The 26,593-nt window shown below is 40.4% G+C and overlaps 1 protein-coding gene across 1 annotated transcript; it reads left to right on the plus strand.

The window, feature by feature from the left end:
- Nucleotides 1-1,190: 1,190 nt before the first annotated feature.
- On the plus strand, nucleotides 1,191-3,990 carry LOC308611480 (ferritin light chain-like; the record flags this gene model as incomplete). Its single annotated transcript, XM_081260233.1, is given in 4 exon segments — nucleotides 1,191-1,226; nucleotides 3,307-3,349; nucleotides 3,352-3,371; nucleotides 3,374-3,990. Coding segments are annotated over 4 exon segments (567 nt in total). The 3' UTR covers nucleotides 3,842-3,990.
- Between the last annotated feature and the right edge of the window lie 22,603 nt (nucleotides 3,991-26,593).

Here is a 26,593-nt window from a genome sequence, read left to right on the forward strand (position 1 = left end):
AGATACACAGATCAATGGAATGGAATAGAGAACCCAGAAATAGACTGACATAAATACATGTAACTTGTTTTTGACAGCAGTGTGAAAGCTATCAAGGAAGAATAGACTTTTCAAAAAATGGTACTGAAACAGTTGGACATCCCTCGACAAAAACAAACAAACAAAAAATGAACCTTAACCTAAACCTCCACACCTTACACAAAAATTAAATCAAAGTGGGTCATAATCTTAAATGTAAATGCAGGACATTTTTAGAAAAAAAATAGGAGAAAATCTTTGGCATCTAGAACTGCGTGAATAATTCTTAGACTTGACACCGAAAGTATGATCCATAAAAGCAAAAATTGATAAGTTGGATCTCATCAAAATGAGTTAGAAATGCTTCATAGAAGATCATTTTAAGTGGATGAAAACTCAAATTACACAGTGGGAAAACATATTTGAAAATCCCACATGAGACAAATGACTTGTATCTATAATATACAAAGAACTCGCCAAACAACTTAAAAAAACCCAACTAGATAATAGGCAGAAGACAGGAACAGACATTTCATGGAAGAGAATATACACATGGCAAAGAGGCCCATGAAAAGATGCTCAACATCGTTAGCCATTGGGGAAATGCAAATTAAGACCATAATGAGGTATCAGAGAATAACTAAAATTAAAGTATCGTGACAACATCAAATGCTGGCGAGTACATAGAAAAATTATATCACATCACTGGTGGGAAAATAAAATGGTTTATAGCCACTCGGAGAAACAGCTTGACAGTCTCTTTTAATCCTAAAATTAGATTCACCCTACAACGCAGTAATTGTACTCTTGAGCATTTATCCAAAAGAAACAAAAACTTAATTAAGTTCCCACAGAAACTTACACGTCAATGTTCATAGCAGTTTTATTTATAACAGCCAAAAACTGGCGACTACCCAAATGTCTTTCAATGGATGAATGTTGAAACAAATTGTGATAAAATCTTATGACTGAATACTACCGAGCAACAAAAAGGAACAAATTATTAATATATGCAAAAATTGAAATGAACTTCAAGGGAATGATGCCGAGGGAAAAATGTTTTAAAGCCAATCTCTGAAGATTAAGTAATTCATGATGATGTTTACACATTATTCTTAAAATAACGAAACTGTGGAGATGGAGAACAGATTAGAAGTTGCCAAGGGTTAGAGATGGGGGTAGATGGTACAGCGGGGGAACTTTGTGAGGTTTGTGTGGTCCCAGTACAAATAATACAGCAATCTTGGTTTTAATCCCTAAAGATGTTTAAAAGCAATTCCTAATAAGAGGTGTCTAGATATTTAGCAATGGCAGCAGATTAGAGGTATAGCTCCCCAACATGACAACTTCAAAACAGATGGTACTAATTCAATGCATATGTTAATTTTAAAAAGGCCAATCACAATACTTAAATGGTATATATCTTAACGATATTATTCTAAGGATCCAGCTATACCAGATGGACTAGCATGATTCTCTGTACATTCAATCTTATTTAAGACAGTAAATCTTATAATAAGACAGTTAAAAAAAGAAAAAGAAAAAAACAAACAAACCAACTACAGTTGGATATTCTCATAGGAAGATGAGGGGAAAATATGTAGCAGTGGTTCAAAAGCTTAAGCAGTGGCACCTAAATTTGCCTGCACATTAGAATCATCTGAAGCACTTTTTAAAAACCCTCACACCAACAGTTGGGCATCCTAAACCAATAAAATCATTTTAAATCTCCTCAGACGATGCCAATGTCTAGCCAGAACTGAGAAACAGTGGACTAAGCAGAAGGGGATGTTTCTACAAAGATTTCTTAACAATAAGTCCTTTCACCCAATCAGATTTACACACCCCCCCCCGCCTCCGCAACTGTGTAAAGAAGGCTAGATGTTGTCCATACTTGCTTAGCTTTAATTAGCACTTGTGACTTGCCCAAAACCTAGATCATGTTTCCCCTAAATTTCATGTTATTCCCTAAGTTTTTCAAATCCAGGGCTAAGGGGTTTGCCAGGATGAGATTTTAAGTGCTCACACAGGGGAAGTCCCTGTCAAACCAGGACAGAGGTCACTCTACACTGAAATGTAAAGCATCCTAAATAACCCTGCCACTACTCCCAGATACTAGTCTGTGCCAACCAGTGGAGAAAAGGCATTCTCCATTACTACCACGGCAAATGCTGCTGTACTTGACTTGGCTACTCCCTAACTTTTCCAGGTGCCACTCCCCTTAACCTGCTGGTGGACGCTTTGGCCAGCTGACAATGCAGATATTTTCAAACTTTTAGGTGAATAAAAATCATCTGGAGGGCCAGTTATAACAGAGATCACTGAGCCCCACCAGAGTTGCTGATTCCATAGGGCTGGGACAGGGCCCTAAAACTTGAATATATGACATATTATCAGGGGACGCTGGTAAAGCTGGTCAGGTTGTTACCGAATGCAGGTTCATGTGTCTAAAGCACAGTGAGGCCAAAGAAACCAGAAGGTAGGAGTCTGGAGCAGAGAAAGGTTTATTGCAGGATCGAGCAAGGAGAGGGGTGGCCCGTGTTCCAAAACACCCTGAAATCTCCAAAGGATTTCAGCAAAGCATTTTTAAAGGTCAGGTGAGGGAGGGACGTCCCAGGGAATGTGATCATCTCATGCACAATCCTCTGATTGGTTGATGTTGAGGCCACAGGACAGGTAACATTATCCATCCTTAGGTGCCAGAAGGTCTGGGGGCTACGTGCTCATGATCATCAAGGAGTTCATTTCTTCCATTGGCTGGTGGTTTTTAGCATCTGAAAACTCCAGAAATATGCCTGAGATACTATTATCTGAGTACTTCAGAGAGGAACTACAGCAGAGGCTATGGGGGATGGGTTTGTCCTAGGAAGGCCCCATAGGGTACTGCTCGGTTACAAGGTGACCATACTTTGAGAACCACTGCTCTAGTGGCTTGGAATGTTAAGAAAGTAATGGAAGAATCCCTACCCAGATCTAGCTTCTAGTATCGCCAGCTATTTTGGTGGGGGGAAGGGTAAGTTTTGTCCTTGCTTGGACTTCTTGTTCACTTGTATCAAAGCCTATTTGAGGCAGTGCGCTTGGCAGTCCTGCAGATCTGCCTTTTGCTTCAACAGTGTTTGGAATGAACAGACCCAGGGACGCTCCTTGCTCCAGCCCCCGACAACCGTCCAGCCTTTCTTCCTGTCGCAACCTTTGGAATCAGCCACTCAGCTATCCTCAGCCTCCAGGACAGGCCAACACCGTTTTTTGAGCTTAGCTCCTTATCACTGATCAACCACGAGTTCCCAGGTTCGTCAGAATTATTCCATCGAGGTGGAGGCCGCCGTCCACCGCCTGTTAACATGCATCTGTGGACACTTACCTCTCTCTGAGCTTCTATTTCGACAGCAACAATGGGACTCTGGACAGTGGGGGCCACATTTTTCGCCAACTGCCTAAGGAGAAGTGTGAGGGCGCCCAACGTCTCTTGAAAATGCAAAACCAGTGCTGCGGCCGCGCCCTCTTCCAGGATGCGCGGAAGCCTTCTCAAGATGAGTGGGGTAGAACCCAGGACACTGTGGAAGCCGCCGTTCTTAGGGAGAAGAACCTGAACCAGGCACTATCGGATCTGCACACCCTGGGTCCTGCCCGCACACACTCCCACCTCTGTGACTTCCTGGAGAGCCGCTTCCTGGAGGAGCAGCTGAAACTCATCAAGAAGATGGGCGACCACTTGACCAACCTCCGCAGGCTGGCTGGTCCGCAGGCTGTGCTGGGCGAGTATCTTTTCGAAAGGCTCACGCTCGAGCACAAACAGGAGTCTCTGAAGTGCAGCGGCCTCTGAGGAGCCCCTCTGGCGTCAGAGTTCTGCCTGAAGCCCAGCTCTGCATCCACTAGGCAGCTTTGTAACCGCCCTGGAGCCCTCTCCCAAGCCTTGGACCAAATGGAAACAATAACGCTTTTTGCAGAAGAAAAATAAAAAGCCTATTTGAAACACAAACAGAATAAAGAGAAAAAAAGAAATATAATGTATATATATATATATATATACACAGGTTCTTTTAACATATGGATTGCCCCACTTTATCTGTGTGAAACAAGTTTGTTCCCGTTATTGGGCTAGTCCTCAAGTTTTGCTGCTCGTATTAATTACCTAAAGAGCTTTGAAGAAAAACATTGGTGTCTGGGTCCCAGCCCCAGAGATTTTGATTCAGTAGTTCTAGGGAGGAGCCTGGGCACATGGAGGTCTCAGAGTTCCCCAGGTGATTCTAATGTGCAGCAAATTTGTGAACCACCTTTTGGCTTCAATCCAGCTAGTGATCAGATATTAAATCTAAGACACATGGGCTACTGCGTGAGCTCTGTTGCTAGGTGTATTCCATTTTCTTCCTCCTGGAAGATTCGTGCCAGGGAAAATGATTGATAGTTGTGTTACTTCTCTGAAGTGGATAGAACTTTCCAATTAGCGTGAACAGGGGAGGGTGAATGGGTGAATGCAATAAGGTGTATCATTTACGTATTGCCGTATGTGTATGGCTAGAAGCTTTTGCAACTGACGTCTGCCCTACTTTTCATGCTAATGGTAATGCTTGTCCTCCTAATGCAGCTGTAAACTTTATAAGCCCATAGGTAGACAGCATCACAAAATATTTACCCCTCCCCACTGGCCCACTCTCAAGCTTCACTCCCCTTCCCCAATACACAAATGTACATCAATGCGCTTGAGACCAATATCAACATACTGACCTTCAATTCTTCTACTTTGCAGCTTCCCTCTTATCAGGAGATGTCAGCATTTAGTGCAAGGACAAATGCTTGCCTCTTGGTGAGTAATGTAGACAATGCCTCCAAGAGACAAATAGCCCTTACGGAGGGGGAAAAAGTCTTTCAAAATGGTTGATGCCCAGAGGAGGCATTTTCAGTCATCTCAGCTTAGGGGTCAAATATCCAATATTAAAAAGGTTAAAAAGAAGAAGAAGAAAGCAAGGAAGAAAAGAATGAAACAATTTTCTTAGCTCATAGTAATAAGGCAGTTTTCCATAAAAAAAAGACTTAAGCCTTAAATTCTCTTTCCTAATCAAAATGTGCTTTTCCATCTTTAGACTATTCCTCTTATATCCTGTATTATTAATGATGCTTAATTCTTGAAATAGCACATGGATGAAAACAGAAGCTAACCTCTTGTCCACTATGAATGAAATCTTCTTTTCCTAGGACCCGTCTACAATGTACAATTTGGGGTTTGCCAACATAATTATTTTCTCTGAAATAAGGTACAGCATTTTGCCTTTTCAATATATAGTTATGCAATATATTGTTAACACAACATAGTTAATATAGTCAACATAGTCAACACAACTAGAACACACATGATATGATGCCACTTTGGTGATTTTCTTCATCCATGTAATTCTGAAATTTGACAGTATAGTTTTCATATTCTAATGAGCTGAGTATTACCTTTGCAAGGATAGAAAAATAAAATAAATTCATAATATTCTTGTGTGGTTTGCCCTTGGGGTGGATTACCATAATGGGGGGATATTTGAGCCTTTCCCCAAGTCATTAAAAATCCTCCAGCGAGCAGCCCCTTGTCCTCTCCAGGGAGTGGGGCGAAAGGATCTTTAATCATAAAAATCCTGGGGGGACAAATATCGGAAATAAGACATCTGCTTCTGTGCCTTGTTGTTTTGCAGAATAGCAATGATTGCCTTAGCAGCTTCTATTGCCATATGTGTACAATAAGTAAATGAACATAATATTGAATGAACGCATAAAAGAAGGATAAACCCACCAGCTTAAACCCACTCTCTCACCTGCTGTGCCCCGAAACATGAAAGAAAGAATCACGGCATCATAAGGATTAATAAAATAACAGTCTCTGTTAACAATATTGACAGGAGGTATAAGGATAATTTGTCTGATGTGGGACCAACAGCTTAATTGCTTAATTCTTTTTTTTAAGGGCAATTCTTTCATTTATTGTTTAAAGATTGCAAGACAACATCTATATTTTTTTAGCATAATTTAAATGTTTTACTTTTTTGATAAAGCAGAGTATAATAGCAAAAACAATTAGTTTCCAGTAATATCTATATCTCTATTCAGAATTAAGTCTTCCACAGACATGTAACCTGGAAACAAAAGCCTGTTACAATAAGCAAAGCTTCAACGGAGTGGCTACTTTTCGGGCCAGGGAAAGGTTCATCCCTAAAGGAGGATGATGTGTTATGTAAAATGGCTGCAAGGTCACAGCCTTGAGGGCGTTGGAAGTCTATTATCCTATTCCACATTAAGTAGTTTGGTGAAATTCAAACGTCCGTTCATCTGCAACCAAGCTGGCAACCTTTAACTGATATTTCAAGCAGGTAAGAAAGAAATTAAAAGAAATACCTACATTGATGTTCCTTGATTTACACTGTTAATTGGTTCATTAACATGTACTTCTGGCTAAGAATTACATTTGAGACTCCTTGCTCAGATTTTGGTTAACAGTACTAATCTTTAGAAATTCAAGTTCTTATTAATCAATAATTTGTCAGCTAGGATACGTTCAGGCATCAGCTGCAACTACAGAGTAGGTGCACTGCCTCAGCGCTTTGGAAAGACATAATCTACAACACTACTAGCAGACACAACTTCTGTTACTAGACAGCATATGTGCAGTACAGCAAGACAAAAACATATATTCATATGTGCTGCGGACCAGCTGGAGAAAGAGGATTTCACCGCCCAGGGTCAGGAGGGACGGGGTAAGGAACTGAAGTAGCACCGACGAATGGGGTCAGAAGGACCAAGACAACTGATGGTTGCAAGGCAAGTTTTACTATGCTACGGTTGCAGATTATATAGACTAGAAATGGAAGGTTGCCAGACGGTGGTTTACATTATCTATAGACTGTCTCGGCTCAAGGTTAACTTCCCTGAGAGAAAACCCATAAGCCCAGAATCATCCAAAATAACCTGCATGTGCAGGGAGGGGCAAGACAGCTTTGCTTGTCTCATTTTACATTCTTTCTGATTTCTGGGCCCTGGTGATTTATCTCCCATGGAATGGAACAAGGAGGGGAACAAGTAGGGACAGTCCCTTCGAGCAGCGGTGGCATGCCTGGCATGTCCGTAGCCTGATCTCAAGGCTGACTGTTTCCCTCAGTTCCCCCTTTTTTATTTTTTAATTTTTGCTGCAAAATAATTCCATGAAGCTTAGTGCCGAGAGTAGTATATTGTTGCATGAGGATACGAAACAGACATGAGAAGATTATTATCAATAATAGGCAAATTATGGCCAGGGTAATAAATCCTGACAACCCTCCAGAAATCCACGACTGAGGGTTTAACCACTTTAAATGGTCCAGTAAAGTTTTAATTACATCTTCTTGCGAAATATCATCAAGATGTGCATTTTGTATATCCTGAATTTCAGCATTTAATTTCTTAAGATCAAGACTAATATTATTATCTGACCAAACACTCAGCAGATGCATTTTTACTTTTTCCCATTCCCAAATACAGTCATTGTACTTGTAAGGAGTAACACAAATCCATCTATACTTTTCATGACAAGCTAAACGCATCCTCAATTTTAATGCTGCCATCTGATCTCCAATCCCCAAAATTGCGTTTTTAAATTCATCTAACTTGTTATTCATCTGTAAATCTATGTGACTTTGTAAAGATAAAGCAAGACTGGTATTTTGAGATAACTGATTGGCAAAGTGAGCATGATTAATACTCTGTGAAACAGCAAGACTGGCAGTAGCCGCGGTAGCAGACAGAGCAGCCAAGGCAAGTAAACTTACTGTTAGCCACCCAATAAAGCGTCTCCTTCTCTGCAAGGCTTTAGAGAGTTCCACCCATGCCTGTACTCCAGTATCTTCATACCAAGGTTCTCTCAGGTGTACAGGCACCATAACATATATGGGTTGCCTTAGTATAAGCACAGATTGTGTTCCTGCAGGAGGGGACATACAACTGTAAAAATACAATGAACACAGCTAATATTCTATCCTCCTTTGGAAGAATTACCAATGTTAATAGAACCAATCAAAAGTGTATATGGAGGAGCAACACAAGTTATAACAGGCGTATTGGAATAAGTTAGAGCTAGTTTCCATATATCCCAGTTCTTTTGAAATGCGATAGACCTATCTATGACGGGAATAGAAGAGATAAGAATTTACCCCTTGGTATAATCTATAGTACACCATATTTGGTTATTATTCCAAGATGCATTGCAACATTCAAAATTGGATCCAGGAAAGTTAATGGTTATAAAAGGAGGAAATTGAGTTTTTGATTTTCTCTTAAGAATAGTAACCATATGTCCAGCCATAAGTATCCCTTGTCCTCCAAGTAAATGCTTCATACACAAATAATGTCCTGAATCTTCACCTGTAACCTTGGCTATAGTAATAGTGGAATCCCTAAGTGGTGAGGCATATGAGATTCGACCTCTAATATTAATAGGTAGCCCATTTTTATAGCAAATGATGGTATCCTTAAGATCCTCTCGTCGGCTGGTACCCGGGCATGTAAGAGTAATGTTGGTTCCTGTAAAACGAAGGATGCCTGGAGAGCCTGACAAACTAATTGATTGATCCGTTCCCTCATCAACATCTGTATGCTCATAACTAATAGCCTTTACACATCCAGTTTCCAGATTCAATGGGCTAAGACACACAGGATAGGTACTAATCCAGTTAGTATAATTTACAGACATATTGATTTGTTTTATATTCCCAATAAGAGGCCCATAAACAGTATCATTGTAAAATACAGGAAACTCTGCTTCAGACCAAGATATGGGTTGTAACAGTGGAGGATCAGGTACATAGGCCCAGTAAGTTGCTGCATTAACAGAGGGAACACATGAAATGGTTGCCAACATAGCCAAAAATAAAGTCACAGGTGTAACAGGATTATTCTGTTGTTTCACTAACTCTTGAGCTCGTGAAACCAATTGTTTAATTTGTCCCCAAGTTGGAACATCACTCCTTTGAGTCGTCCTGGCAAGTGGTCTCCTCTTCTTCTTCTTTTTCTCAATCAACACTGTCAAATTTTCGGGAGAGATACAGAGCTTCTTCATCTTCTGAACTAGGTGTGAGCTGTGGTGAGCCATCTATTTGCCTGACTAAGCGCTCAGAAAGCCAGAGAGGTCCAGGAGCTGATCTGGGAAATATACACACGTGACCACATCCCCAAATCAACACAGGATCAGGACCACGCCAAGTGCTGGTTAGCGGATCTTTCCAGAGGACCTCCAGAGATTGAGAGGCCAATCTTGGCTCAGCCACCAACCTTTCCCCTGTCAACAGTGAGAAAATTTAAAATAAACAGAGCATGATTTATAAGGTTATGTAGTGTTGTTCTATATAATTCCCCTTTTTATTTTTTAATAGTTAGCTTTAAAGATCTATTTGCACATTCTATAATACTTTGTCCTTGAGGGATATATGGAATGCCTGTAATATGGGTAATTTGTAATGAATCACAAAATGTTGCAAAAGCAACACTAGTTAAGTGGGCCCATTATCTGTTTTAATAATTTTGGGAAGGTTCATGAAAGCAAAACAGTGTAATAAATGAGTGATAACATGTTTAGTAGCTTCTCGGGTCTGTGCTGTAGCACAGCGGAAACCACAATAAGTATCAATAGTGACATGAACAAACTGTAATGTCCCAAAAGACGGGATATGAGTAACATCCATTTGCCATAAATGACTAGGTAATAATCCACGAGGATTAACACCATAATGTGGAACAGGAAGGTGAGGTAAGCATTGTGGGCATTGCTTAACAATTTGTCGGGTGGCTTCACGAGTAAGGGAAAATTGTTTGCGTAATGTAGCCGCCGACTGATGGTGTAAAGCATGCGATTGTTGTGCTGCTTGTGAAGCAGTTTGATCATAACTTACCATAATATGAGGGTTTCCAGGACATGGACCATGAGTATCAACAGTATGAAGATAATGAATGCAATACCTTAGCCATTCTTGACAGCATGACGAACGGAAAGGAGGAGGATGGTAAATTGGGATATGTCCTGCTTTAGGGAAAAGAGATTGAGGAGGAAGAGTAACTTTAACTTTATTTTTGGGAGGAAAATGCACAGGATAGAGATCACGTTTAGATCGAGTTAAAACATCTGCAGTCGCATTCATTTTAGACAATGGACCAGACAAGTTAGAATGAGCACGGATATGCAGAGCTGCAACAGGACCGTCGTGGGAACGAATAAGCTGTTGAAGCAAATGAAAAGAGGATGATAATTCAGGGTCATTAGTATATCCTCTGGTCGCAGTCTCCAGAAGAAATAATAAGCGAATAAGATATTTACTATCAGAAAACAAATTAAAAGATATAGAAGGCAAATGTTTAAAAGCCATAATGACAGCATACAGTTCAACACGTTGAGCTGAAGTCAAGGAAGTTTGTTTAATGAGTTTTGTTCCGTCGTCAGTGATTACAGTAGCCACTCCTGAAGAAGAACCGTCTGTAAAAACCAAAGGTACATGAGGAATAGGCTGTTGCCTAATTATAGAAGGAAAGATATAACAGTTAAGTTTGCTGAATTGGATCGATTTATCAGCAGGCTAATGGCATTCCAAGGTACCTGAAAATCCTGCAAGAACAAGACCCCATTCATTACTATGTTGAAAAAGCCAATTTTGTTGACGAACTGAATAAGGGATAATAATTTGAGAAGGTTCTATACCTATAAGTTGTAAGCATCTAGTTCTACCTTGCATTATTAACTTACTAATAAGTTCATAATAAGGGTTAATAACTTTAGAGGATGTAGTTTTCATATGAATCCATTCAATAATTCCAACAGCTTGCCATAAGATGGCAGTAGGCACATGAGGTGTTGGACAGACAACTAAAGAAATTGGCAGGTGAGTTTGTATTCGAGTTAATTGTGCAGAGCTGTTAGCTCTAGTAACTATTTGTAAAGCTTGAAATCCTCTGGAGTCATAGATCGTGAAGTAGAAGGATCTGAGTCACCTTTAAGAATATCAAATAAAGGCTCTAACTGAGCAGTAGGAAGTTCTAAGGAAGGCCTTAGCCAATTAATATCTCCAAGTAATTTTTGAAAATCATTTAATGTTTTTAAATTATCAACTCGAATTTGCAGTTTTTGAGGCCTAATGGTAGAGTTATCAATATAGTTTCCCAAATAGAAAAATGGAGATTGTCTTTGAATTATTTCTGAGGCAATGACCAAGCCAAATGATTGTAAGGATTGTTGTAAAAATTGAGAAGCAGTCTCTAATCAAGAAATATTATCAGTGGCTAAAAGTATATCATCCATATAATGTATGAGACATGACGTTGGAAACCTTTTTCTCACAGGACTTAAGGTCTGAGCCACATATATTTGGCATAATGTAGGACTATTTGTCATGCCCTGAGGCAGTACTTTCCATTGGTATCTCCTCATGGATTCCTTAAAATTTAAGGAAGGCAAGCTAAAAGCAAAATGTTTTCTATCTTCAGGAAACAAAGGAATAGTGAAAAAACAATCTTTAAATCTATAACTAAAAGATGATAATTGTGTGGTATGGCTGTTGGAGAGGGTAGGCCTAGTTGAAGAGCTCCCATTATTAGCATAGTTTTATTAACAGCTCTTAGACCCTCTAATAACCTCTATTTTCCAGAGTTTTTTCTTGATAATAAAAATAGGAGTGTTCCAAGGACTATTGGAAATTTCTAAATGCCCTAATTGTTCCAGTACTAGTTGTTCTGCAGCTTCTAATTTCTCCTTTGTGAGGGGCCATTGGTCCACCCATACAGGGTCATCACTCAGCCAAGTAATTGGATCCGCAGTGAGTGGAGGAGAATCCAAGGCCCCTAAGAAAAACCCAAACCTTGTCTATCACTTTTTATTTTCACATCAATAGGATAGACAGTTCCTTTTTGATTTGTTCCCAGCCCTTCTGTGGGAAGAAATCCTTGATCCAACACCATATTAGAGACTTGAGAATTTGGACTATAAAGTAATACTCCCATTTCTTTTAATATATCTTGGCCCAAGAGGTTTAAAGGCAGCCCAGGCAAAACATAAGGCTGGAAGTATCCTCAATGGCCCTCACTATCTTGCCATAATAATAACTGACTACTTTGCATAGGAGAAGAACTCTGTCCTATTCCTTGAAGTTCTGTAATAATAGGACTAACGGGCCAATGTTTAGGCCAGTGCCTCTGCGTCATAGCAGAGACATCAGCTCCAGTGTCTAACAAACCTGAAAAAACCTTTCCATTAATGGTTCATTTCATTTCTGAACGTTCTTTCCCTATCTTCTGAATCCAGTAGGCAGCACTAGATGATCCAAAAGCCTTTGTTTCTCTCTTTTGATGTTGTAAAATTTGTCCATGAGGTACAAAGGGCAAAAGTAGCAATTGTGCAATTTTATCACCAGGAGAAATCGTTATTATATTTTTTATAGTTTGTGCCATGATTTTTATTTCTCCTTCATAGTCAGAATCTATGAGTCCTGGCATAATAGTTAAACCCTTCATGGCGACACTACTTCTTCCCAATAATAGTCCAATCAAGCCCTTGGCTAAATGTCCATAGATGCCCATAGAGAGGGCTTGAGGACCCATTTCAGGAGTTAATACATATCGGGCGGAGGTACTGAGGTCAAGTCCTGCGCGTCATGCTGTTGCTCTGGAGAGCGAAGATACTGTATGTTTTTGTTTTTGGTTAATGTCTGATTGATAGTTTGAGGAGGATACACAGACGTTGCCCCTATTATTCATTGGGGCCGGGGAAGGCCCCGGGAGGAGTTTCCCAACAGTGGTGTCCCATCCTGTGGGCCACTGAGCGACAATCTCATGCCCAACGTTTTCCCTATTGCATTTAGGGCATAAACCAGGGATTTTCTCACCATCTGGAGGGTTTTGAGTAGGGAAGGAAGGACCAGGGTGACAATGAAAAGATCCACATTCTCCAGCAAAATGACCTGCCTTTCCGCATTCAAAACTAGTCTTTGTTCTCTTTTGATTGTTTTGAAACCCCACTTTAGTTAATGCTGCAGCCATAGCAGCACCCTGTATATAAGCAGGCCCCATGTCTGCACAAAGGCGAATATAATCCTTCAATGTTCCCCGTTTTCTCCAAGGTCGAATCGCAGCCTGACGTGCATTATTAGCGTTTTCAAAAGCAAGCTGCTTAACTAAAATTGTACCAGTGAGTCCATCCACAATGAGTCTCCCCACCGCCTGTAACAATCTGTCTACAACATCAGCATATGGTTCATCAGGTCCCTGTCTCATTTTTGAAAGATCCTCAGTTTTGTGTGTAGAAGATAATTTCCTCCAGGCTTGTAATGCCAAATGATTTATTTGAGGATAAGCAACAAAGGTATAAGTTAATTGATCTTGTAAAGAAATATATGGTCCTTCCCCAATCAGCATATGATAATCAACTGGAATATCATGGGTAGCATTCTTTTCTCCTTGTTCAGCAGCCCGTTCATAAAAATCAAACTTCCATATTAAATAATCTCCACCATTTAAACAAGCTCGTGCAATAGGCTTCCAGTCAGTGGGGGAAAGAGCTTCTCCTGCAATAGTGTCAACCATAGCAGTAGTAAAAGGAGCAGTGGGCCCATATTGAGCACAAGCAGATTTTAGATCTTTCAAAACTTTAAAAGGAAGAGTCTGATGCTCCCTAATACCCTGTTGAGGATTATTAGGATCAGGTCTTTCTAGGACAGGACAACAGAAAATAGGATCTTCTCCTCGTTTTATTGCTGCTTGTACAGCATGTTGCAAGAGACTGAGCGTTTTTACAGATGTAGATTTTTGAGGAAGACAGTCCTTAATAACTTGCAGCTTTTTCACTGACTTATCTATCATAGCCATTAGAAAATCATCCTCAGGATATTTCTCTCTTTTATGTTTAAAAGCCTCATCTGTTAAGTCAAAATGTTCCTCTTCATCTGAAATAATTAAATTAATTAGCTCTTTTGGTTTAGGAAGGGGCGACACAGTAGCTGATAATACAGTCTTTTCTTCTGTCAGAGGCTTATGTTTTTCTGACTTTACATTCAAATCAACACTATCATGAGAAGAACCTAAACATATTTTTATCAGATTCCACAAACTAAATGTAACAACGGCAGTATGAGTAGGCCCTCGAGACTCATAATAATTTTTTAAATCTTCTCCAACTTTCTGCCAGATTTCTATGTCACAGAGCCGCCATCAGGAAACCAGGGAGATACATCATGGATATGCTGCAAAAATTCAGTCAACTGTGAGGTAGAAACTTTATTACCCCGAGCTTTAAGCATCAAAAGTAAAACCGGAGCAAATAATTCACGCTCCTTTGAGCCCTTTTGCCCCATCTTATTTTACTTCTGACTGTTGCCTTATGCCTCTATTAGTTTCACTTTTACTCGTGTCCACACATATGTTGCATAAGGGTTCTCTTACCTGCACTTTCTTTTTCTTTTAATTGCCTTCACGCTTCAGGTTCCTGTTCGGGCGCCACTTGCCATGGACCAGCCTCAGAAAGAGGATTTCACCTCCCAGGGTCAGAAGGGACGGGGTAAGGAACTGAAGTAGCACCGACGAATGGGGTCAGAAGGACCAAGACAACTGATGCTTGCAAGGCAAGTTTTACTATGCTACGGTTGCAGATTATATAGACTAGAAATGGAAGGTTGCCAGATGGTGGTTTACATTATCTAATGACTGTCTCCACTCAAGGTTAACTTCCCTGGGAGAAAACCCATAAACTCAGAATCATCCAAAATAACCTGTACGTGCAGGGGGGAGACAGCTTTGCTTGTCTCATTTTACATTCTTTCTGATTTGTGGGCCCTGGTGATTTATCTCCCGTGGAATGGAACAAGGAGGGGAACAAGTAGGGACAGTCCCTTCGAGCAGCGGCGGCATGCCTGGCATGTCCGTAGCCTGCTCTCAAGGCTGACTGCTTCCCACACATATGTTGGCTTGTTTAAGCCTCAAGCCCTCGATCCTTTGTTGAAATACAATAATTTCATTCCTATGGTTTTCAATACCAAAAACCCAACCTCCAGGAGGGCTAAAGTCTAATTTGTACTCCAAACCAAGTAGCAGTGCAGTTCGCTACTACTGAGGCTGAATCCATAAAGACTTCAAGACCACGACCAGAAGACAAGTTATTATATATAATATCCTAAAAAGCCTGAAACATAATTATCATATACATAGCTGGTCCTTCAGAGCTTTTTACCTATAACATGTTTTTTGTTTGTTTGTTTTTTTGCGGTACACAGGCCTCTCACTGTTGTGGCCTCTCCCGTTGCGGAGCACAGGCTCCAGACGCGCAGGCTCAGCGGCCATGGCTCACGGGGCCAGCCGCTCCGCGGCATGTGGGATCTTCCCGGACCGGGGCACGAACCCGTGTCCCCCGCATCGGCAGGCGGACTCTCAACCGCTGCGCCACCAGGGAAGTCCTATAACATGTTTTTTGATGAAAGTTATTTAATGTACTGGAGATAACTGTGACTTACTGATCAAATATTTGAATACTTATACTTACCTGGGATTTCATTTCTGCTGAAAGAAAAAGGAAGAACAGGACTCACCTAAAAAAACAGACTTTAGAAATGAAAGTAAAAATCTTATCACACACTATCACTTTTGGAAGCAGCATAGAGGGGCAGTCAACAGTAAAACACTGGTGAAATAGGACAAAACTCTAGGCCAAAAATCCATTATTATTATCATCAGTGACAGTACCACAACTGTGCCCTTCATAATTAATAAGCACTCCTAAGAATCTTCATTTGGCACCAGATGATGTGTTTAAGAGGTTTTGAATCAGACTTGGTTTTGTGTTAGCCAAGTTACAGGAGAATTTTTAAAGTGGGGGGAAGGGAAGAAGGAAACGGAGCAGAAAAAGAACTGAAGCCATCATCTACAAACCAAGAAAGCACCGAGAGTTCCAAACGTTATGTCAGACACTAAAGTGACTGATACAGGCTCAAGTGGTTGATAAAACCTATAAAAAGACTACAGCAGCAAAGTCCCCATTTATCTGTAGAGTTCAGAAACTAAAACAAGGAATATTTCAGCTTAACACCTTATCTCAAGAGAATCACATACACTTCACATGAATAAAAATACCTGAAACCAAACATTTTTAAAAGCTCCAATACCCAAAATATAAAGAAAAAAATTTAATTCAGAAGACTCAATCAATCCATGATAATCACAAAACGGCTGGGCAATCTCTATCTCCCTTCCACACTAACCATCCATCCCCTGGAAGACCAAGGGAGATCAGACCTTCCAGACTTACCTTCCAGACCTTCCAGACACCTGGCTGCTGCAAAATTCGATGGAGACTCCTCGTGGAACAGCAGTTTCCCATCTCTTGTGTCTCTCCCTATCGTGATCATGCAGGAAGCAAGTCTGGCTGTGCTATTTCTTATCATTATCTGTCATCCATCTGCAACATGATATTGAAAAAGTAGCTCCCTTTCCCCCAGAAGGTTGAGGCTCAGCTACAGGGGTAATTCTCCTGGGCACACAGTCATGATTTAGGCCGACTCAGTGACTTCAACAGGCTTAATCATGTGATCGGGTTGGTTGCCAGCTGCATAATGCTCCCACTTCTGTAGATAGAGCCGCTCTAGTTCCATCGTGTATTGTTTGGTGTTGAACAGAGGGCTAGATGTTCTCTGCTTCCAGACTTTGTCACGAATTTTCTTCAGGTATTCGAGATCAGTTCCCAGTTTGACAGCTATCTCTTCATATTCTTGTCTATTTTGAGCAATCAGCTCAAGACAGCCTAAACAAGTGAGCTGGGAAGCTGCAACTCGGGAAGCAAGAGTCTCTCCTGGCATAGTCACCATGGGGGTCCCTGCCCAAAGGACGTCCATCCCTGTGGTGTGTCCATTACAGAGTGGAGTGTCCAAGCAGACATCAGCCAGCTGGCCTCTCCGAACATGTTCCTCTTTAGGAGCAACAGGGGAAAAAATGATACGGTTCGGGGGAAGGCCCATATTTTGTGCGTACTGTTGAATATTCGCTTCTCCTGCTGCTGGAAAACGCAACAGCCACCGTACACTATTGGGAACACGCTTCAGAATATTTGCCCTCATCTGCAAAGCAGATGGGTCAATTTTGTATAACTGATTAAAGTTACAGTACACAATGGCATCTTCCGGTAACCCGTACTGAGAACGTGTGGTTACAATAATGGTACGGGGAACCTCCTCTCCAGTGGCAGCCTTATTGTTGATCAGGGTAGTTGCCAGTCCATTGCTAATACTGAATCCATTAATTGGAATCTGAATTTGTCCTCTGTTAATCATTTCAATAACTGCTTCTGCAACAGTATTCATAGGAATGACAGGCATATTAAGAGCTGTATTACTGCTGTCTGCATTGTCTTCTCCATCAGGACATTTCATCTTGACTATTTGCACATCTGATAGACTATCAAGAAATGCTTGGAGGTCGATGCCATTCAGCACAATCCGATTGTCATAAATGTGCCCATTGGACTTAAAATCGATGACGGCTTTTTTCTTCAGGTGAGGGAACATATTAGCTTGATCACCAATAAAGAAAGTATGGGGCATATAAGCCAGTTTCTCAGAATACTGCTCAGCAACTTCAGCAGGTGAAGTTTCCTGATCAGTGATGATATAATCCATGAAAAGCACACCACTAGTCCCAGGGTACCCCAGCCACATTGCCTGAATAGGAGCTGGCCTGAGAGCAAAGAGTTCATTTCGAGCACCCCTGGTATAACCGTTCATGTTTACAAGGATGTGTATACCATCTTGATGGATGTGATCAGCTGCTTTCCCATTGCATGGAATCTGAGAAAGATCAATGAAATGATTGGCTTCTGCCATCACCTTTGCTCGGAAGTTTGTGCCATCATGTGGGCTCAGGGCATAACAGAATATCTCAAATTTATCAGGATTGTGAATGCCTGGAATAGACTGCATAAGATGAGAAGTAGGATGATCCCCAAAGTCAGAACTCACGTATCCTACACGCAGTAGACCATCACTGAGCTTCAAGTCTTTTGGATGTTCATACGGCGGTTTGTGAAGGACACTTATATTAGCCAAGCAGAGGTTCCCATGCCTCTCAGCAATAGCCTTCCTGAAGCCATGAGAAAGAGGATAGAGCATACTATGATGAGGCTGCACAGAAGGCAACCTATTCTTCTCCAACTGGTCAGCCACAATGCTGGCCAACTTCTTCATTCGCTCCTCATAGTCTGTCCAATCACAGACAACCTGCAGGCAATGAGCCAAATTACAGTAAGCGTCAGGAAAATCAGGTTGAAGCTTCAGAACAGTGCGATAAGAAGCAATTGCTTCTGGAATATTCCCTGAATCCTGGTGAATGGAAGCCAGATTGCTGTGGGCATCCACAAATGCAGGGCTGATCTGAATGGCACGAGTATAACACTGCAAGGCTCCCTGAACATCCTGCATCTCCCATAGAGTGTTTCCCATATTACAGTAGGCCTCAGCAAAGGTAGGACTGATTCGAATAGCCTCCTTATAATGCATCAGAGCTTCGTGCAGTTTTCCCTGCTGCTTCAATACACTTGCTAAATTTGAATGGGCAACAGCAAAGTCTGGGCAGAGCTCTAATGCTTTACGATACAAGCGAACTGCCTCTTCACTGTTTCCCTGTTCTCCTTTGATGTTGGCTAGGTTATTCAGAGAGTCTGCATGAGTGGGACACAGCCGGAGAGCTGCATGATAACAATCTTCTGCTTCAGCCACACTGCCCTTCTCTTTGCGAGCGTTGCCTAGGTTGCAGTAAGCATCAGGGAAATGTGGTTGCAATTCAATCGCTCGCCTGTAGGCGTCTATTGCCAGATCCATCAGGCCTTGCTCATAGTATACACAAGCCAGGTTGCCATGTACCACTGCATGATTTGGACTCAAGCTTAGGGCACGAAGGTAAGCTGCCACAGCTCTGTCAAAAATCCGTGCCTCATTGAAGACATTTCCTAAATTGATATAAGCATCCAGGAAATTGGGGTCAAGGGTGACAGCCTTTTCAAAGTGATGAACTGCAAGCCAAATCTCCCCTTGTGCATTGAAAACACAGCCAAGATTACTCCAAGCTACTGCAAAATTCGGTTGCTTTCAAATAACATGCCTTGGCTTCTTCTAAGCCACCCAGGGCTTTGAGCAGGTTCCCCAGGTCACTGCGAACACAGTACAAATCAGGATTGTACTGAAGAGCAGAGACGTACGCTTGTACTGCCCCTTCCATGTCGCCGGCTGCTACCAAAGCGGCTGCCAGGTTAATAGAACCATCGATGAAATCTGGTTTGAGACGCAATGCATGCCGGTAATGCTCAGTTGCTTCCTGCAACTGCCCTCTTTCCTTGTACACATTCCCCAAATTCGAATAGGCTTCTGCCAGAAGAGGGTTCTGTTTAATTGCCAGAGTACTAAAGTGGGCAGATCTGTCCAGCCTTTGACACTGGAAGTGTATAGATGAAAGTAATAAAAGTACACCAGTATTGTCTGGCTCTTGTCTCCAGAGCTGCATGCAGTGTCTCTCAGCTGCCTCAAAATCTCCTGCCTGATATTCTCGATGTGCCAACTCAGCTAACCCTTGGAAGGAAAGCATACGTTTCGTTGGTTCTGTGCTGTCGGCCACGTTGCCCACGGAAGACGCCATCTGGGGCTTCTGGAGAGAGTGAAAAAAGGGGGTAATTGAGTCCCGCTGCCGCCACTACTGGCAAGAATGTTTCTAGTGGTAGCAAGCACGAGCGCAGCAGCCGTACCACTGCTTTGGCAGGCTTAAGCTGTGGCAACAGTTACAGGCACCGAACCTTAGGAACTCTGGTTGGCCATCTACCTCTCATGCTCTTGAAATCTTAATTCTTAACCCTGCCCTCTTCCACCATTTTTCTCCTAATCAGGGAATAAAAATTACCTATCCATTTGCCTTAGAAGAAATCAAAAGTCAGTAGGCCAAACACTTTTTAAAATATTGTTTTCTGTCCATTTGGAAATGCAATTCATGATTGACTTTACTTCATCATTCATATAGTCAACGTGGAAAACATTAGGGCCGTGAATTTCAATACAGTAAGATGAGAAAATTTTAAATTGGCCTTTCCAAACCACTAATAAGTAACCGATGTTGTATATAATGCTAAATCTTAGAGACTGAGTTTGATATTTTAAAAGTTCTGAAAACATTAGCTAATTTCTCCTCATCAAATTTCTTATGCCTCAAACCTGAGTATTACTTTTTAAAAGATAAATTTATTTATTTTTATTTATTAATTTTTATTTTGGCTGCATTGGGTCTTCAGTGCTGCATGCAGGCTTCCTCTAGTTGCAGCGAAGAGGGGCTACTCTTTGTTGCGGTGCCCGGGCTTCTCAACACAGTAGCTTCTATTGTTGTTCCACAACTCTATGGGTTCCTTTTTAGGTCCTACGAAGAACCCTAGAAATTAGTTCATGTAATTATAGGTCTTTGCAAAATTGTCAAAAGTGAGATATTTTAATTTCCATCACGTAAGACCAGTGTCTCTTTCTTTGTCAATTTTCCTTCTATCATATTCTGCTATGTTGGATCATATTGGATTGGTCACAGGCTTTTTGGAAATCTGGCTAAGGAGATGTTTTCAGTGAGGCTATTATGTGATTTTCAGACACCACCATATGTAATTGACTATATACTATCCCATTACAGGAATAACTTCCAGTACTCTTACTGACTACTCTACTGACTTAACTAGCACAAGACACAGAAGGGTAAGGACAAAAACCACCTTACAATATAGCCATGTCTTGCACTTCACAGCTCTCAAAGCATGTGCATTTGAAGAAGAAAAAAAGAACTGAAAAGTATAAAACCAGAAGTTATTCTGTGGAAAACTATTTCAATCAACAGGCATGTGAAAGATAAGTCAAAGATTCAGTTTTCTTCAATGCTTAGTCAAAATGGAAATTTCCTTCTGTCAAGAATATATTCCAGGGCTTCCCTGGTGGTGCAGTGGTTGAGAGTCTGCCTGCCGATGCAGGGGACACGGGTTCGTGCCCCGGTCCGGGCAGATCCCAAATGCTGCATAGCGGCTAGGCCCGTGAGTCATGGCCACTGAGCCTGCATGTCCGGAGCCTGTGCCCCGTAACGGGGAGAGGACACAACAGTGAGAGGCCAGCATACCGCAAAACAACAACAACAACAACAATATACTCCAGGGGCTTCCCTGATGGCACAGTGGTTAGGAAGCCACCTGCCAATGCAGGGGACACAGGTTCGAGCCCTGGTCCGGGAAGATCCCATATGCCGTGGAGCAACTAAGACCGTGTGCCACAACTATGGAGCCTGCGCTCTAGAGCCCGTGAGCCACAACTACTGAGCCTGCGAGCCACAACTACTGAAGCTTGCGTGCCTAGAGCCCGTGCTCTGCAACAAGAGAAGCCACCGCAATAAGAAGCCTGCACACCACAACAAAGAGTATCCCCTAGTCGCTGCAACTAGAGAAAGCCTGCGCACAGCAACGAAGACACAACACAGTCAAAAATAAATAAATAAATAAATAAAAGAACATACCCCATCAATAATGTGTGTAATGGAATGGTGTGAATGAGTATTTTATCAGGATTCCTGTAATGCACAAACCTATAGCAGTACTGAAATCAGTAATGCATTTATAATAGGAAATATTTATGAGGAAGTAATCCATAGAGGTTTTCTCAAAGATAAGAATGAAAATTAATGTGACATTATCAATAATAAATTGTGACGCTGAAATAAACTTTTCTAAACTATTAATAACTAACAGCAAACTCTAATCAACCATGTTAAAAGAAATCTATGTCTATAAACTACAAACTTTATTTCTTAAAATTTTATTTCTAAAACACATAAACTGTCATATGAGGAGGCAGTTAAAGAATATATAGCTACAAGAGTGGGGAAAAAGTTTTATAGAGACACATCTGGCAGTAGTTAATTTTCAAATGTCATTTTTCTAGATTTTGTGACACCTATAGTATTGGTATTTGAAAGCATTTAAAAAATTGTAATTTGAAGATTTGCTACTTCCAGGTAGAGTAAAATATTTTGAAGCAAAACACCATTTCCACTGAGAAAAATAAAAAAAGCCAAATAAAATAGTCAGCATTCAATCAAAAATTTCTAGACATACCAAGAGTTAGAATCATATGACTAAAAGTCTAAGAAAAGAACAGATAATACAAAAATATTTATATAAGATATTGTGTATATTTATCAGGAAAAGTCTTTATCAAGAAAAGACTTTAAAATCATCAGAATTAATATTATATTTTATTTATTTGTATATTTTATTTATATAGAGATATTTATATAAAGAACTTAAAGATAAAGCCCTAGTTAAGGCAGTGACAAAAGCAGTAGCAGTGGGAGTGAAAAGAAATGGTTATATGCAAGGATATTTTGTCAGTAAAAGTCCAAGATCAAATGTCTGACTGCATACATGGGATGGATAGACGGAGTGGGAAAAATCAAAGTTAACTATAGAGGTTCTAGTGAAGATGGGGTTGCCATCACCCAACCCAAGGGGCTGCGATCATCCCCAAGGACTAGGAGACTCAAAGGGAAGGTCATGGTCGAGGAAAAGTTAATTGCTGGGAAAATAAGACTCCCAGTCTCTCCATCTCCCTATACTAGTTTTTTTTTAACATCTTTATTGGAGTATAATTGCTTTACAATGGTGTGTTAGTTTCCACTTTATAACAAAGTAAATCAGTTATACATATACATATGTCCCCATATCTCTTCCCTCTTGCATCTCCCTCCCTCCCACCCTCCCTATCTCACCCCTCTAGGTGGTCACAAAGCACAGAGCTGATCTTCCTATGCTATGCGGCTGCTTCCCACTAGCTATCTATTCCTTATACCAGTTTTGTTTTTCTCATATATGTAGCAGCATTTCATTCAAGGGGAAAGTCATTGATCTGACTGGTCAAATTAAACACCATAGTTGAAGGCACATTTACAGTGGTTACTTCCTCCACAATTTAGAACGTAACGTTCACAATTTCCCTCTTCCTACACTGCGGAACACATTGGCCATTCCTCCAAAGTTTCCACTCCATAGAGTGGACCAGAGATGACGTTAGCCCAGAACTGAGAGCTTGGCATGAGATGGTGTCAACCCCACCTAGAGCTCTGGCATAAGTTATGACCCAACCCAGCTCTACAGAGAGCTCTGCATGGAATCTTGTCTCAGCCATAATAATGTGATTCTGTTTTTCATTTGGTTTTCTTCTTTGCTTAACTTTCCCTGGCCACTCTGACAAACAAAATTTCAGGCAATCTTGGGCCACTCACTAACTTTATTCCATCTAATGTTATCCACATTCCCAAGAAAATTACTAACAATAAAGGGGGAAATTTGGAACATGGTGAGTTTTAAGTGCCTGAAATATACAGTTAACTGAATCCAGTTAAGTAGCAAATTCTTTGGATCTCAAATATGCCAGTAGAAGAGCAGACTAAGCTCAATTTAATGTACTCTTACTGGAGACACATGTAAATTCTGGGTCAATTTTGAAAAAGTTAAAAGCACATAGCTGAGATTAAAAGAAAGAAAGGAACACCTGCATGTTTCCGAAAGTAACAGAGAAATGAAATCCAGAGAAATAAGAGCAGACTGATGTGTATGGGTTCCGTTCCTTAGTATAGGCCTTATGTAAATAGGGGCTGGAGCTAGAAATCTAACATTACCTTGAGGCCAGGAATTTAGACTCAGAATGGAACAATATTGAGAAGTTAGTACAGATATCCTACAGAAATTTCATGAGGAACTGCTTAGTCCATTAAGAGGGCCAAGGGAGGTGGTGAGGAAGATTGATATCTCTTGAAAACCTTCAGGTACAGAAAACATCAACACCTCTGAAAAGTAGGCCTGTCCTTCCCAGAGTTGTGATGGCCAGGTTGTCACTAACCTGTAAGGCCCTGTAGGAATCAGAAACTTCAAGGAGAGTAACTCAAAGAGAAACAGATGCAGGATGGGTGTGGCAATAAATCCTAGGACCCTATCAGAAACAAAATTAAAACCACTCTAGAGGGAAATTTTAACAAACCAGGGCAGAGAGTATCCTAACCAGAAGAGAATAATAATTCTGAGGAAGTTACTTTACTTATTTAAGTAATATTCAATGCATTTCCATGGCCAGGCCCTTTTGAAGAATTCTAAAACATATACAAACAATTCATTTACATCTTATATATCCCACCATCCAGAGCCAAATTCACTTAAGAACTGTACTGGTGGAAATTGGGCAGCACTATGGAGAAAATAAAAAGGTGTTTACCATCAAAAAACATGAAGGTAAGAAAGATAATGTCTAATTTTTTAATTATCCTGTGGTTTCTTGAAATCCTTTGGAAACCCAAAATAGAGAAACCTAGGAGGAAATGAAGATTTAAATATTTAGAGATTTATCAACTCATCTATAAAAGCTTTATTAATCTCTTCTTTTAATAACATTCCTGAGAGGTATAAATGTGTCCAGTGATAGGGTTGAATAAGCCTGAGAGAATTTCAATTGTTTACTATTCTTGGTCAGCTCTTCAGGAGCATCTTGATTTTCATGGCCTCATCCAACAAAAGCAGGATATTTTACAGAAAGTCCTGGGCCACTTTTTGGCTTGCTTTTGTGTTTATGTTTTTGGTTTTTTCACATCGGGCGGTACATTAGGCTACCTATTGCATACTCCCTCATTCATGCATGCATTCATTCAAACAATATTGACTGAGTTGAGGCATTTAATTAATACTCAATAAATGATGTTTAGATGAATGAATGCGCTTTTTATCAAAGTAAGTGTAAGTACTGAGAAAAATTACAGAATGTATGATCCCAGTCCCACAAAAGCTTATAACTGTGTTGAGGATATTACAGATGCTGATGAAATAACTAATATATCATATTGGACAGTTTCTAACTTCAAAAATGAGTTTTTATAAATAATCAGAGCCTAAGGAGGACAAAGAAGGGGCAGTTCATTATGGGTTGAATCTATCAATAAATGTACATTTCAGATGAGATTTCAGATTGACCTCAAAGAAGAGGACTTAGATATATGAACAGAGAACAAAAAAGGCATGGTGATAGCATGTGCATAGATAGTGTGGCCAATATTTATGTTCTTCATTAAAGATAGTCAGAGATAACCCAAATGTAACTGTTTCCATGGGTCCATTCTCAGTATCCAAAGAAAACGGCAAATCCTATCTCAGTAAAACTAATGAAAAACACAGTCTTTAACAAAGAGATTGTGAAGGAAAGGGGGAGAGAAAGGCTTGCATCCCACACCACACAACAAAACTTATTGAATTATTTAATTTTCTCCCTCTGAAAATTTCCTCTCCCTCTCTCTGTACGTGTCTCTTCTCCCACATCTGGCCATACTCTACCAGCCATCTTTCCAGATCTTTCCAGAACTCTCCATCCTAGTTTCATTAGGCCACAATTTAAACATCTCACAGGTCTCAAGGATGCATCCCCATCACTTATTCCACAAAGGCAAACAAAGGACACTTCTCAGGATCACGTTTCTTTGAAGGAAGAGGTCATGAGGAGTGATTATAAATAATATAAGGTGGAGAGCAGTGACTTAAAATACCATTTTTCACCTTAGAATGTGAATACAGGGAACTTTGGGAAACTAGAAAATCTAGAAAGGATTCACTGATAATTATTTATGTTCAATGAATAAAATAAAATGTAATAATATGGCTAAACTCTGACAGATTAACTTTTTCAAAAGTTGCTTTCACACACCTTAACTATTGGGATGTTTGATAAACACACCTTTCCTTCTTTACTTTCTTCTTTCTTTGCAGATACTGGCACCAAACTTTCAAACAATAAGAACCTTCCCATAAGTCCCTTGCCAGGCAAGATTAAGGTATAACAATCCAAACAAATTTTTGAAGAAGATAACTGGTTGAAAGCACAGGAAAAGAGCTGGGTTTCTCTTATTCAACAGTCACATAATGAGTAATGTGCGAATTGGTTTAAAAAGTCTTTCTGCATGAGGGGCTAAGGTTAAGATTAAAACTTCTGAGGCCAGAAGAGCAAAATGACTACAAGAATACACATATATTCAAGAGCTGCCCTTTGGATGTCAGGGATTGATTTTTCCCACTATTTTTTCAGCAACCCAACTGGTGTCTTTATTAAATGACATAAGAGAATACAGTGTGGCCAAGAAGGCTTAGATCTCCTTAGCCCCAAGTCAGATATTCTCCAGTGACTGTCCACTCAAATGAAAAAGAGAGATTTACAAGAGGAAACTGGATACAACTGAGTGTACTTTAATTTTACCTGAATTACTTATTTTGTTTTCAATTTTCCACTGAAGTGCCTACATTAATATACTTTGAAGAACATTTCCTTAAGTTGAAGTATTCATTCAGTATATTCATTTACTATAATTTAGAAAAGCCAAATGATTTAGGCAAATTCATTTCTATATTGCCACAACAGTGTATTGTGAACTAAATGACACCTGGCAGTTCTTTACTCAGATACTAACTCAATTAGAAGGCAGAACAAGGATACCTACCCATTCAGGGAAGGAAAGGTCACTTAGC

The sequence above is a fragment of the Mesoplodon bidens genome (assembly GCF_964165515.1).
Source record: "Mesoplodon bidens genome assembly, contig: HAP1_SCAFFOLD_117, whole genome shotgun sequence".
NCBI lineage: Eukaryota > Metazoa > Chordata > Mammalia > Artiodactyla > Ziphiidae > Mesoplodon > Mesoplodon bidens.